Source organism: Octopus sinensis, linkage group LG6, assembly GCF_006345805.1.
Source record: "Octopus sinensis linkage group LG6, ASM634580v1, whole genome shotgun sequence".
Lineage (NCBI taxonomy): Eukaryota > Metazoa > Mollusca > Cephalopoda > Octopoda > Octopodidae > Octopus > Octopus sinensis.
Window position 1 is genome coordinate 4,847,037 of NC_043002.1, and position 15,775 is coordinate 4,862,811.

The 15,775-nt window shown below is 44.5% G+C and overlaps 1 protein-coding gene across 3 annotated transcripts in view; it reads right to left on the minus strand.

Annotated features, from left to right (window-relative positions):
* The window catches only part of LOC115213365 (tyrosyl-DNA phosphodiesterase 1), an 85,415-nt gene that overhangs the window by 51,520 nt on the left and 18,120 nt on the right, over window positions 1-15,775 (minus strand). The window contains exon 1 of one of the 3 annotated variants that reach the window (XM_029782307.2): window positions 13,617-14,011. The exons of 1 other annotated variant lie outside the window; for it this stretch is intronic. Coding sequence is in view for 1 of the 2 variants with exons in the window: in XM_036503599.1 (XP_036359492.1) it covers window positions 13,130-13,255 (126 nt within the window). In the remaining variant the exon portion in view is untranslated. Of the gene's footprint in view, window positions 1-13,129; window positions 13,275-13,616; window positions 14,012-15,775 lie in introns of those variants that run through there. One more of the 3 variants, XM_036503599.1, reaches the window with a different exon arrangement.

Genomic DNA, 15,775 nt, shown 5'->3' on the forward strand with positions numbered 1-15,775 from the left:
ATATATATATATATATATATATATATATATATACATACACACACACAACACACATCAGCATCATTTAATGTCCGTTGTCCATGCTGGCATGGGTTGGACAGTTTGACCAGGGCTGGCAAGCTGAAAGGCTGCACCAGAATCCTGTCTGATTTGGCATGGTTTCTATGGCTGGATGCCCTTCCTAACGCCAACCACTCCGAGAGTGTAATGGGTGCTTTTACATGCTACCAAGATGGGTGACATTTGTGTGACACTGGTATCTGCCACAACTGCAATTTTACTTGGCTTGACAGGTCTTCTTCTCAAGCACAACATAATGCCAAAGGTCTCAGTCATTGCCTCCAAGAGGCCCAACCCTAAAAAAGAGCTCAGCCACTTTGCCTCTGCTTTCCATGCTAGCATGGGTTGGACGATTTGACTGAGGACTGGCAAACCAGATGGCTGCGCCAGGTTCCAATCTGATCTGGCAGAGTTTCTACAGCTGGATACCCTTCCTGACGCCAACCACTCCAAGAGTGTTGTTGGTGATTTTACGTGCCCTCGGCATGAAGGCCAGCCTAGCGGTACTGGCAATGGCCACGTTCAAAATGGTGTTTTTTATGTGCCACCTGCACAGGAGTCAGTCCAGCAACACTGGCAACGACCTCACTCGAATGTTTTTGTTCACATGTCACCGGCACAAGTGCCAGTAAAGTGATGCTGGTAACGATGACGCTCAGATGGTGCTTTTTACGTGCCACCGGCACGGAAGCCAGACAGCTGCTCTTGCAGTGATCCTGCTCGGATGGAGCTGTTAGCGCTCCAAAGGCACAGGTGCCAGTCACCAAATTTGGTTCAATATATATATATACACACACATAGGGTCATCCCATAAATAATGCAGATTTTTTGTACTTTTTTTATTTTTCAAAATTCAGGTAAACAAAGTTCTTTTTCAATCTAAAATATACTCTCCATTTTCTACAATGCTTCTCCATCTATCTGGTAGACTTGCAAGGTCCCACTTCCAAAATTCACTTTGTCTGTGACAAAAAATACTCCTCCAGTACTGTTCCGACCTCGTCTATAGAATTTATATTTTTTCCGTCCAAATGATTTTGAAAACTGTGGAATAAATGATAGTCAGACGGGGGCAATGTCCGGCGAATATGGTGGGTGGGGCATCGATTCTCATTCAAACTGCTCCAGCTTTTGGAATGTCATCCTCGATGTATGTGGCCGAGCATTATCCTGATGGAAGAACACCTTTCATCTTGAAACCAAAGATGATCATTTTCCTTCTAGCACTGACTTCAGTTGCTCAAGCTGCTCACAGTAGATCTCTAGCAATTATCTTACAAAAAAGACAGCCCTGGTAGTACTTATCCATGACATAAAAAAAACAAATGGCATCTCATCTAGGTTAACTCTCTTCCTGATTAATTAGGCTATGACTCTTTCTCTAACTTTCGTGACCTGATCTGGTAGTTTTATTCTTCTGTAATTACATCCAAGGCATATCTTATATAATTGTAACAGTTGGCAATAATGCTACTACACTAATCATTGGGAATAACACCTTCCTGTACAAACTTGATTAACTATATGGGTAACTAAACTATATCCTACTCTACCAGATATTTTAAGCATCCCAACAGTGATTCCTGGTTTGCCAGAGGTTTTCCCTGCCTCCATTGCTTTATCTATCATACTACTGCCAACAAGGATAGCTGGGTCCTCTGTTAGGTCCATGTTGGGAAGACCCTCTTTCTCCTATGCTTTTTCCACATTCAATAGCCTTTCGTAGTAGCTCTCCCATGCCTCTTTCTCTTCAGAATCACCAAGTATAAGTATACCATTATCCAGCGCCGCCTTAACTGGCTTCTGTGCCGGTGGCACATAAAAAGCACCAACCGTTCGTGGCCATTGCCAGCCTACCCTGGCACCTGTGCCGGTGGCATCTAAAAAGCATCATCCATACATGGCCGATGCCAGCGCCACCTTGACTGGCTTCCGTGCTGGTGGCACGTAAAAAAACGCCAACCGATCGCGGCCGTTGCCAGCCTCCCCTGGCTCCTGAGCCGGTGGCACGTAAAAAGCACCCACTACACTCTCGGAGTGGTTGGCGTTAGGAAGGGCATCCAGACTGGAGCCTAGTGCAGCCTCCTGGCTTCCCAGACCCCGGCCGAACCGTCCAACCCATGCTAGCATGGAAAACGGATGTTAAATGATGATGATGATGATGATCTTGATTCTTTCTGCTTCAATGTCTTGCAATCCAAAAAACCTCATACCTCTGATCCCAACTGTAGAATATTGGCAAGGCCCACCTGCTCTGTTTCTCCCCTTGCTAAATATGTCCCCTAGCTTTTCTTCTAGCTAGCTAGTACAATTCTCTGCTACCCCCATACTTCCAATCCTTCCAAGCAAGTCTCTTCAGTTTTATGACTCTGTCTACTTCACTGTTCCACCATATCACCCTTGGTCTGACTGGAACTTTTCACCAGCCAGACTTAGTCTGTTGCCCTCAATGGATTGGTCCAAAGGAACTGCCAGCTCTCCTGTACATTACACATCTCTATCTCATCCTCATCATCATCATCATCATCATCATTTAGCGTCCGTTTTCCATGCTAGCATGGGTTGGACGGTTCAACTGGGGTCTGGGGAGCCCGAAGGCTGCACCAGGCCAGTCAGATCTGGCAGTGTTTCTACAGCAGGATGCCCTTCCTAACGCCAACCACTCCGAGAGTGTAGTGGGTGATTTTATGTGCCACCGACACAGGTGCCAGACGAGGCTGGCGAACGGCCACGCTCGGATGGTGTTTTTATGTGCCACCGACACAGGTGCCAGACGAGGCTGGCAGACGGCCACGCTCGGATGGTGTTTTTATGTGCCACCGACACGGGTGCCAGATGAGGCTGGCGGACGGCCACGATCGGATGGTGTTTGTTACGTCCCCAAAGCACGGAGGCCAGTCTATGCGGTACTGGCTACGGCCACGTTCGGATGATTTTCTTGTGTGCCACCGGCACTGGTACCACAAAGATACAAATTCCATTGATGTTCATCTATTTTGATTTGTTTTGATTTGATTTTCACTTGCCTCAACAGGTCTTCACAAGTGTCACAAGAAGGAAGGTATGCACAGGTGGACTGACTACGTCCCAGGTAGGAGCCATGGGTTATGGCCTGACTAGTCTTGCCGGGTCTTCGGATGGTGTTTTTATGTGCCACCGACACAGGTGCCAGATGAGGCTGGCGAACGGCCACGATCGGATGGTGTTTGTTACGTGCCCACAGCACGGAGGCCAGTCGATGCGGTACTGGCTACGGCCACGTTCGGATGGTTTTCTTGTGTGCCACCGGCACTGGTACCACAAAGATACAAATTCCATTGATGTTCATCTATTTTGATTTGATTTGATTTGATTTTCACTTGCCTCAACAGGTCTTCACAGGTCTTCACAAGTGTCACAGGAAGGAAGGAAGGTATGCACAGGGGACTGACTACGTCCCAAGTAGGGGCCACGGGTTATGGCCTGACTAGTCTTGCCGGGTCTTCGGTTGGTGTTTTTATGTGCCACCGACACAGGTGCCAGATGAGGCTGGCGAACGGCCACGATCGGATGGTGTTTGTTATGTGCCCACGTCGTCTTCATCAAATGTTTCAAGTAGTACTTCTCTAAATTTCAGATTGTTCCCTATGTATTTAGGCCTTCGTCACTTCCTGTTGCTGGAGCCTGGTGCAGCTCTCTGACTTTCTAACTCCAATCAAACTGTCTAAGCTATGCCAGCATGGAAAATGGACGTTAAATGATGATATCATCAGGTCATTCGCATTACAGAACATGATCTCTCTTCAACAGCTACAAAATAAGTATGAAGAGCAAAGGCAACCCCTCATCATCACCTTCATTGACCTCACAAAGGCTTTTGATCTAGCTAGTAGAGATGGCCTGTTCAATATCCTAGCCAAGACTGGCTATCCTCCAAGACTCCTCAGGATTGTCCAGTTATCTTATGTGGATATGAAAAGCATCATTCAGTTTTATGGCTCTTCTTCAGAGGCATTCGACATATGTAGCGATATGAAGTAAGGCTGCGCTTACCCTCATCCTGTTTAGCATCCTCTTCAGAGCCATGCTGAAACACACATTTGGATCATCAACTGATGGTGACTACCTTCGTACCAGATCAGACGGTAAACTGTTTAGTCTGAAAGCAAAATGACTGGTACTTATTAAATAAGTACCTGTTACAATTATATAAGATATTGCCTTAGATGTAATTACAGAAGTATAAAACTACCGGATCAGGTCACGAAAGTTAGAGAAAGATTCATAGCCTAATTAATCAGGAAGAGAGTTAACCTAGAAGTTTTACTTGGCTCGACTGGTCTTCTTCTCAAGCACAACATAATGCCAAAGGTCTCAGTCATTGCCTTCAAGAGGCCCAACCCTAAAAAAGAGCTCAGCCACTTTGCCTCTGCTTTCCATGCTAGCATGGGTTGGATGATTTGACTGCGGGCTGTCGAGGCTGAAAGCAAAATCCTGGGTCCATCAGAGAAATGCTGTTTGTGGATGACACAGCACTGACAGCACACTCGGAGAACCAAATGCAACACCATGTGGACAAACTCTCAAAAGCCAGACTCTCAGTCTGAAGAAGACCAAAACATTGGGCCAAGGTGTCATGCAACCCCTCCCTCCACAACTACAAGCTAGAGGCAGTCCATGAATTCAGCTCTATCACAGCTCTCTACCATCGCTGATGCCCTCTCCCTGGACCCTCAGATCAGCAGGCGAATTGGACAAGCATCCTTCACATTTGCCAGGATCACAAAGAGAGTCTCGGAAAACAGAGAACTGGTCACAAACACCAATAATTGCTGCCTAGAAGATGTCCTCGGTAAACTACTTTCATGGCAGTGAGACATGGAGCCTCTACTCTAGACAGAAATGGCATCTCAACATTTCTCACCTTCGTAATTTGAGACCCATCTTGGATATCAAGTGGAACAACTGAATCACCAGCACTGAAGTCCTCAACCATGCCAAGATACCCAGTATATTCACCCTGCTCCAGATGGGAGGATCCCAAAAGACCTCCTGTATGGGGAATTGGCCACCAGCACAAGAGCACAAGGATGACCCCATCTTTGTTTCAAGGACGTCTGCAAGAGAGATATGAAGCTGGTTGATCTGGACGTCCTGAGATGGGAAGAGGTCATAAATGATCGATCAGGCTGGGGACAGATGTTACGAAAGGGGATGAAGCAAAGGGTAAAGAAACGTGAACTTGCCACTTAAGAAAAGTGTATTCGACAAAAGGAAAAACCAGTAGCACTGGCAGAGAACTCCTTCAAATGCGCAGTCACTGCATGAGTGACTGCCACTCGTATGTAGGCCTCTACAGCCACAGCAGATGTTGCCCCATTATCAGCAGCTGTCACGATTTCTTTGGGTGCAGATCCAAGGTCTCTCAAGACCAACAGAAGCCTACTAAGCACATACATACATACATATATATATCCAAAGTACCTTGAATTGCAGAACAACCTGCTGTGCTTGAGGAGACCCATTGAGTCAAGTACATCAATATTTAAATAAATATCAAATGGAAATTGTAGTTGTGATACTTGTGCCGGTGGCACGTAAAAAGCACCATCCGTACATGGCCGATGCCAGCACCGCCTTGACTGATTTCTGTGTCAGTGGCACATGACCTGCCGTGCTTGAGGAGACCTATTAAGTCAAGTACATCAACATCAAAATAAATATCAAATGGAAATTGTAGTTACGATACCTGTGCCCGTGGCATGTAAAAAGCACCATTCGAACGTGGCCGTTGCCAGCGCCACCTCGACTGGCCTACGTGCCAGTGGCACATAAAAATCACCAACCGATCATGGCCGTTGCCAGCCTCGTGTGGCACGTAAAATGCACCCACTACACTCACGGAGTGGATGGCGTTAGGAAGGGAATCCAGCTGTAGAAACACTGCCAGATCAGACTGGAGCCTGGTGCAGCCTCCTGGCTTCCCAGACCCCAGTCAAACCATCCAACCCATGCTAGCATGGAAAATGGACGTTAAACGATGATGATGATAATATATATACACATATTTACACACACAAGAATCAATTCAAAACAAGAACATCCAATTTTCCAAAACATCAAAACTAGATATTGAAACCAAGCTGCCTACGTGATCATTCAATCTACCAGAAATAGCAGCCAAATCTTTATACCTTGCCCTACTGTTTTGAAAGAGTAAGAATATATTGGATAATGTGGTCTTGGATGCAAACTGATAATACATACATGGAAATGCCAAAGGTGGAACATTTTTCAGCTTCAAAGGTCACTAAATGAAAGACGACCTGTGGCTAAATAACAATTAGATATCGTTTATCTATTTCAATCATTAGACTGATGCTTTGAAGAAATTTTCTTTAAGCCTGCTTCTTATTCTATCAGTCTCTTTTTGTTGAACTACTAGGTTACAGGGACATAAACAAACCAACAGTGGTGGGAAACAAACACAAACACACACATCATCATCATCATCATTTAACATCCGCCTTCCATGCTAGCATGCTAGACGATTTTGACTGAGGTCTGGCGAACCAGATGGTTGCACCAGACTCCAGTCTTGATCTGGCAGAATTTCTACAGCGGGATGCCCTTCCTAGTGCCAACCACTCCGAGAGTGCAGTGGGTGTTATATACGGGCACAAGCACAGGTATATGTATATATGTGTACAATGAGCTTCTTTCAATTTCCCCTCTACCAAATCTATTCACAAGGGTTTGATCAGCCCGAGGTTATAGCAGAAGACACTTGCCCAAGGTGGCATGCAATGGGACTGAACCCAGAACCATGTGGTTGGTTCTGGGTTCACACAGCCATGACTGCACCTAAAATTTATATATATTTTTACTCGTTTTATTCATTCGACTACAGTCATACTAGGGTGCCACCTTGTGGGGTTTTAGTCAAATGAATTGACCCCAATACTTAATTTATTCTATCAGTTCTTTTGCTGAACCGCTAAGTTACGAGAAGTAAACAAGCCAACATCATTTGTTTGGTCCTTCTTGAGCCATGCCTGGCTCATAAGGGCCGGTTTTCCCTGTTTCCTTGGCGTATAGGTTCTCCACCTGGATGGGACGCTGGTCCATCGTAGGTGAGCTGCAAGACGCAGGAGGAAAGAGTGCGAAAGAGTCAGCAGAAGTTTGCCATTACCTTCTGCCAGAGCCGCATGGAGCTTAGGTGTTTCGCTCATAAACACACACACATCACCCGGTCTGAGATTCGAACCCGCGATCCCTCGACCACGAGTCCGCTGCTCTAACCACTAGACCATGTGCCTCCACGACATCATTGTCAAGGAAGGGAGGGAGTGACAAACACAAAGGCACACATATACTCTTTTTACTTGTTTCAGTCATTTGACTGTGGCTATGCTAGAGCACCGCCTTTAATCGAGCAACTCGACCCCGGGACTTATTCTTTTGTAAGCCTAGTACTTATTCTATCGGTCTCTTTTTGCCGAACCGCTAAGTGACAGGGACGTAAACACACCAGCATCGGTTGTCAAGCAATGCTAGGAGGACAAACACAGACACACAAACACACACACACACATATATATACATATATACGATGGGCTTTTTTCAGTTTCCGTCTACCAAATCCACTCACAAGGCTTTGGTCGGCCCTGGGCTATAGCAGAAGACACTTGCCCAAGATGCCATGCAGTGGGACTGAACCCGGAACCATGTGGTTGGTAGACAAGCTACTTACCACACAGCCACTCCTACACATATATATTATTAATATTTAACAAAAGCAACAGAGTGACTCAAGGGCCAAGATTTTCATGCATTGGCACTCATCAAATTAGATATTTTTATATATAGTTTAGTTGGTCTGGGACTATAGCAGAAGAAACTTGCCCAAGGTGTCATGCAGTAGAATATCATATCACTTTAACCTTTTATTCGTTTCAGTCGTTAGACTGTGGTCATGCTGGGGCACCACCATGAAGAATGTTTTGTCAAACTTACTGATGCCAGCACTTTTTTTCAAAAAGCCTGGTACTTATTCTATCAATGATTTCAGCCAAAATGCTAAGTTACAGGGACGTTAACAAACCAACACCAGTTATCAAGTTGTAGTGTGGAACAAACACAGAAACACAAATATATATATATGTATGTACACGAGTGTGAGCATTGACAGAGCGGCTAACTGGCTTCCATGCCAGTGGCACTTAAAAGGCACCATTCGAGCGTGATCGTTACCAGTGTCGCTTTACTGGCACTCAAGCCCCGTGCTAGTAGGGTATTAAGAGCACTATCCGAGTGTGATCGTTACCAGCATCACCTTACTGGCACCTGTGTCGTGGCATGTGTAAAAGATTTGAGCGAGGTCGTTGCCAGTACCACCTGACTGGCACGTAAAAGCACCCACTACACTCTCAGAGTGGTTGACGTTAGGAAGGGCATCCAGCTGTACCAGATCAAGATTGAAGTATGGTACAGCCATCTGGTTCGCCAGCCCTCGGTCATACGTCCAACCCATGCTAGCATGGAAAGCAGACGTTAAAAACGATGGTGATATATACAAAGGGCTTCTTTCAGTTACCGTCTACCAAATCTTTGGTCAGCCTGAAGCTATAAGACACTCCGCCATGGTTCCACACAGGAGGAATAAAACTAGAACCATGTGGTTTAGAAACCAGCTTCATGCCATACAACCACGAATGAATATATATATATATATATGCTTTTTGAAGAATGTACCCCACAGAAGAATGTACCCCACAACATAGACTGGTAGTTAGTGACTTTAGGATCAGGACTAGGAGGACAACCAGAAGACGACAAATATGGAGAAGAAGGATCTGGAAGCTTAAAGATCCTGCAAATGGACAGAGATTTAGGGACATATTACTTGAAGCCTCTGACGAAGTAGAAGGGGATAGAGCATCACAGGGGGTAGAAGACAGCTGGACGTTTCTAAGGGACAACCTGCTGAGAGCCACTGACCAGATCTGTGGCTGGTGCAAAGTCCCCTCTCGACCTAGAATAACGTGGTGGTGGAACAATATTGTAGACAGGGCTATTAGAGAAAAGAGACAGGCTTGGAAGGTCTGGAAAAATGGGGGTAGCAGGGAATTGTATCAGACTGCCAAAAGAGAAGCTAGGAGACAGGTTTATTTAGCCAGAGGGGAAGCAGATAAGAAAAAATTTGCCAATGTTCTGCGCCGTGAGGACCAAAGACTGGAGGTGTTTCGTGTTGCAAGACAGTGTGTGAGAGAGAATCGTGATGTGGTAGGAGAGAAGTGTGTTCGCATGGAAGATGGTTCACTTGCGCTAAATGAGGATGCAAAGAGAGAGGTCTGGAGATGCCACTATGAAAGGTTGCTGAATGAAGAAAATGAATGGGATAAAGAGAGTCTGCCGAATGTTGACCCAACAGAGGGACCAGCTATCCGAGTTGATAGTTCTGTGGTAGCTAAGGCAATTAGAAGCATGAAGACAGGGAAAGCCCCAGGCCCATCAGGAATCACTGCAGAGATGCTCAAAATGTCTGGTAGTGTCGGCTATAGCCTAGTCACCCATATAGTTAATCAGGTGATACACAAAGGGGTCATACCCAATGACTGGTGTAGCAGTATAATAGTCAACTGCTACAAAGGTAAAGGTGATGCCCTAGATACAAATAACTACAGAGGTATCAAGCTGTTGGACCAGGTGATGAAGGTTACGGAGAGGGTCATAGCCCAACTAATTAGAGAGAGAGTTAGTTTAGATGAGATGCAGTTTGGTTTGTGCCAGGGAAAAGTACTACTGATGCTATATTCCTGGTAAGGCAGCTGCAGGAGAAATACCTAGCCAAAGATAAGCCCCTGTACCTGGCTTTTGTTGACATGGAGAAAGCCTTCGACAGGGTCCCCCGATCCCTTATCTGGTGGGCAATGAGAAAACTAGGGATAGATGAATGGTTAGTGAGAGCTGTGCGGGCCATGTATAGGGACGCCGCTAGTAGGGTGAGGGTTGGAAATGAGTACAGTGAAGAATTCCGGGTAGAGGTAGGGGTCCACCAAGGCTCAGTACTCAGCCCCCTCCTATTTATCTTAGTCCTCCAGGCAATAACGGAGGAATTCAAGACAGGATGCCCTTGGGAGCTCCTCTATGCTGATGACCTTGCTCTAATTGCTGAGTCGCTATCAGAACTGGAGGAGAAGTTTCAGGTGTGGAAACAAGGATTAGAATCGAAGGGCCTTAGAGTCAATCTAGCTAAAACCAAAGTCGTAATCAGTAGGAAGGTAGACAAATCACAAACACCTTCAGGTAGATGGCCCTGCTCGATCTGTAGAAAAGGTGTAGGTAGAAACTCTATAAGATGCACCAAGTGTAAGCTATGGACACATAAGAGATGCAGCAATGTCAAAGGAAGGCTAACTAGGAAGATGGTTTTTGTATGTGGCAGATGCTCAGGAACAATAAACACTGAAAATGCTCTGAGACCAACTTCCGTCACTTTCCAGGGAGAAAAACTAGAAATAGTTGATAGTTTCCGTTACCTAGGTGACCAAGTCAGCAGCGGGGGCGGGTGTGCTGAAAGTGTAACTGCTAGAGTAAGAATAGCTTGGGCAAAGTTCAGAGAGCTCTTACCTCTGCTGGTGACAAAAGGCCTCTCGCACAGAGTGAAAGGCAGACTGTATGATGCGTGTGTACGAACAGCCATGCTACATGGCAGTGAAACATGGGCCGTGACTGCTGAGGATATGCGTAAGCTCGCTAGAAATGAAGCCAGTATGCTCCGATGGATGTGTAATGCCGGTACTCACACTCGAGAGAAAAGCTGGACCTAAGAAGCATCAGTTGTGGTGTGCAAGAGAGACGTTTGCGCTGGTATGGTCATGTGGCGAGAATGGATGAAGATAGTTGTGTGAAAAAGTGCCACACCCTAGCGGTTGAGGGAACCCGTGGAAGAGGTAGACCCAGGAAAACCTGGGACGAGGTGGTGAAGCACGACCTTCGAACTTTAGGTCTCACTGAGGAAATGACTAGAGACCGAGACCTCTGGAAGTGTGCTGTGCGCGAGAAGACCCGGCAGGACAAGTGAGTCCACAACCCGTGGCCTTCTACATGGGATGGAGCCAGCCTACGTATGCATACCTTCCCTTCTTGGGACACAAAACTCTACTTGTGAAGACGTGTTGAGGCAAGTGAGGATCAGAATCGAAATCGATCAATGGAAATTGCGGATGTGCTACCAGTGCCGGTGGCATGTCGAAACTCTGCTTGTGAAGACCCATTGAGGCAAGTGAGGATCAGAATCGAAATCGATCAATGGAAATTGCAGATGTGTTACCAGTGCCGGTGGCATGTAAGAGAACTTTCCGTTTCGCGACCGTTGCCAGCCTCGCCTGGCCCTCGTGCCGGTGGCACATAAAAAGCACCATCCGTTCGTGGCCGTTTGCCAGCTCTGTCTGGCACCAGTGCGGGTGGCACGTAAAAAGCACCCACTACACTCACGGAGTGGTTGGCGTTAGGAAGGGCATCCAGCCGTAGAAACACTGCCAGATTTGACTGAGTCTGATGAAGCCTTCTGGCTTCACAGACCCCAGTAGAACCGTCCAACCCATGCTAGCATGGAAAACGGACGCTAAATGATGATGATGATGATATATATATATATATATATATGTATATATATATATATATAATACACACACAGTATTCTTCCGAAAGAATGCCAAATATACTAATAAAATTTGTAGCATATACATTCATAGATGTATATAGGTAACATTTACACACATACATACACACCCACACACAAAGCAATTTACGAATCATTTTTTTTTTTTTTACTATACACACACACACGCAAGTATGCACACAAATGCTCACGTAGGACTGAACATACGACATGCAGCCGAAGAGAGTGAGATGCAACATCGCAATTACAGCGGGACACATGTGTAATGTGTTGGCGGAGCGGAGGAGGAGGAGGAGGAGGGAGGAGGGGGGGACCAAACACCGCTGACAATAATCTTAATTTCCATAACGCAAACGGTATAAAGTCACCCGACGGAGGTGTGAAATTGAACATATGCAAGCATGCACACATGGATGTGCAGGAATAATAAACATAATAATAAACGTAATAATAATAGTAATAATAATAGTGATAATGATAATAATAATAAGCCAGAGAAATTGATAAAAAAAAAAACAGCTGTTCAGTTTCGGCAGGTTGTGACGTGGGTGTATATGAGAGAGAGAAGTCAATTACCTCTTTCAGAATTTCATTTTCATTTTTGCTAATACTCAATGTAAGATATATATGTCTTTTACACACATATATATCCCTGTGTGTGTGTGTATATAAGCATATGTGTGTATATATATGTATATATATATATATATATATGTATATATATATACTCACACACATATATATATATGTGTGTGTGTGTAAAGGGTCCGGGCTAGCCTTAATTGAATAGGCCGATAATCAAAGGTGTTCCAGCTGTAGCCATCCCGTTCCTTTGCGTATTAAGGACGATTAACATTATTCAATGCCTCTATAACTCATCCCTTGTAGACGGCGTAAGTGTGATTTGAGGAAAATGTGGCTGCTGTTTCTAGTAGGTCATGGGATCATGTAGGACCTCTTTAGTTGGCTCGCAAGCGTGTGTGTGTGTGTGTATGTGTGTGTGTGTTTAGTTCCTTTGGCTATAAAAGATATTCCGTGACCACAACAACATTTACAACAAACTTGGAACAACACAGTTTTCGAACAAGCGGTAAATTTCCAACACGCACTAAACACAGGTGGTAGGGAAAAACGTGCTTTTGTTTCTTCCAGGATGCCGTAAAAGATCCACAGAGGAAAATCCAAACGAACATTATATGTCTGGGTTTGTGTACACACACATACACATACATATATATATATAGTTTTATCTTTACTGAAGGATATTAAAAACATTTTATGTACGTCATTGTATGTATTTTAAAAGACAATACCTCGATGTGTGCCTGTGAACTTATAGTTCAGATGACCTCGCCTGATTAAGAAGAAATTATTTTTTGAAGTAGAAGTGAGCTGGAACAATACCTTTGCATACGTATAGATTCGTGAATAAAAGAAAAGAAACAAAAAGAGAAAAAGAATTCGTGCCGAGTGCCTCTTAGGTTCGCAGTAGGGTAGATTTAACCATATACAGTACCACACAACTGACATGCGACGTTGGTGTGTGAATGTAATTATTTAACACACTGCACATATACACTCACTCACTCACTCACCAATCTCACTAAACCGCTTTCGACATCGACTACACAAACTAAAAATTAATATAAATATGCTACGAACTTGAAGCAAATAGAAAACTAAACTTGCCTGTTATTATAACGACCATATACAAGACCAAGGTGCACGTATGTATGTGTCACTATCTGCCTGTCTCTTTCTAGCTCTCTCTCTCTCTCTCTTAATTCCTCTCTCTCTCTCTCTCCTCCTCCTCCTCTTCCTCACTCTATCATTGTGGTGGTGATGTTGTGTGTGTGTGTAACGGTAACAACTTTAATCGGGATGGACTCACCAAATTCAGACGTCCGTTCCACTCAACCAGCCGAAGATTTTAAGCATCACACACTGTAAATAAGGAACCAGAAAACGAATCGTCACCTCCGACGACGACGACTCTTGGTGAATATCCTGGTTTCTCCGTAGTTAAGAACAATCTCTATAGAACAGGTAATATATCGCACGTTATGTACAATAGGATGGTGCTTGCTGATAATGGACAGGCAGGAACGAAAGAGCGACGGTCTGAAAGAATTCAAATGATTTTATCGTATTTAATTTCGTTCTTCAAAGCTGTGATTTCAAACCCCAGGAGAGCCGAGTCGATCTTTCCATTATTCACCAACCGGCGCAGGATTAAACAACTACAGCTTATAAAATAATGGAGGAGAGAATCTGATTAGATCGACAATGTATACAGTCCCCTACCAACACCGGTCTTCTGAAGGAAAAAAAAAATTATCCCCACTGAAGAATTAAAAAGTTTTCTCTCTCTCTCTGTCTTTCTTTCTCTCACACACACTATTTAGCTATCTGTCTCCTCCAGTTGTAAGCGAGAGAGAAAGAAATGTACGACACTTTCATTTCACAAATCTCTCGAAAATTATTACGGGTGGGAAGAGAGAGAGAGACTTGCAAAAGTTTATTTGCCCAGTGATACATTTCGTATGATTAATTAAGGATAACGCAAATTAATTACACTTACGCGCGGAAACACACACACACCTTATATATGTGTACGTGCTATATATTATATATATATTACGAATATATATATATAATATACAAACATAAGTGTGTGTGTACGTGAGTTTATAATGTAAGCCGCTTATTGTAATCTATTTATGAGGAAGCTTTTTAGATAACAATAACCAGCTGATAACATTTAAGCGTTGATGCCGTTAGATAACCATTCGATAACGTGATTATGTAAGTGTGAAGAATAAGCTTTTTACTACCATTTCATTAGTGAGACAACAGTATCTCAGTGTGTGAGGGCGCGTGGCTTAGTGGTTAGGGTGGGGTGTTGCACTCACGATTGCTAGATCGTGGGTTCGATTCTGGACCGGGCGGCGTGTAGTATTCTTGAGCAAAACACTTCGTTTCACGTTGCCCTGCGAGCATTTCAACATTTGACGGGTGGCACACTTGTATACCCGTACAGACAATGTCGCTGGAGGCACTGAGCTAATGTTCTGCATATACATTTGATCACAATAAACAAAACACTTGTGCAGGTCACCTGAGGGTGATATGTTCTTCATCAATGTGTGTATGTGTAGTTATATAATGTATATATCTACATGTATATACATATAGATCGTTGGAGTAGTCTGTTAAGGAATAGGGATTGGCAATTGTAGCACCAAGAGATGGAAAAACACCATTACCTGGAGCAAGGAGGATCTTAGCATAAAGGCAGTAGGACCAGACAAAGGAACTCTGGAGCACTGACCAAGGAAAAGTGTCCCTCCTCTTTCTTGCAAACAACCTTAAAATATGAGGTAAAGACAACCAGCGCAGAGCAACTCTTTGCATCGTAAACCACATTTTGACGAGACTAGCATGAAGTCTTAATTCCCATTGAAGTTGGCTGCCACAACTTTCCACCATTTCCTGCACAAAATAGGTCTGGAACACAGACAATTGAAGAAACCCATTAAGGAATAGTCACAGTAGCTGAAATCAACTGAAGATGGCTGTGGTTGATAAGAGACCACAAGTGGACCCCTTCCAAAGGTGAAAACAAGCTCAGATGAAGTGTACAGGCTAAAGGATGAAACGCTTAAGACTCTGAGGTACCTACCTACATTATGGAAAGAGTTCAAGCAATGAAATGGATTTAGAAGACCTTGCAAAAACCTTTATGCGTAGCTCCTCAGTTTCTGCATGGGGCAAAGCATCTCTGATGTTTATTTCATCTAATATATATATATGTGTGTGTGTGGAGGTGCAATGGCCCAGAGGTTAGGGTAGCGAACTCGCGGTTGTAGGATCGCAGTTTCGATTCCCAGACTGGGCGTTGTGAGTGTTTATTGAGCGAAAACACCTAAAGCTCCACGAGGCTCCAGCATTGGGGAGCGATCTTTGCTGTACTCTTTCGCCACAACTTTCTCTCACTCTTTCTTCTGTTGGCCTGCTCACTTAGCCAGCGGGCTGGCGTCACTTGAAGGC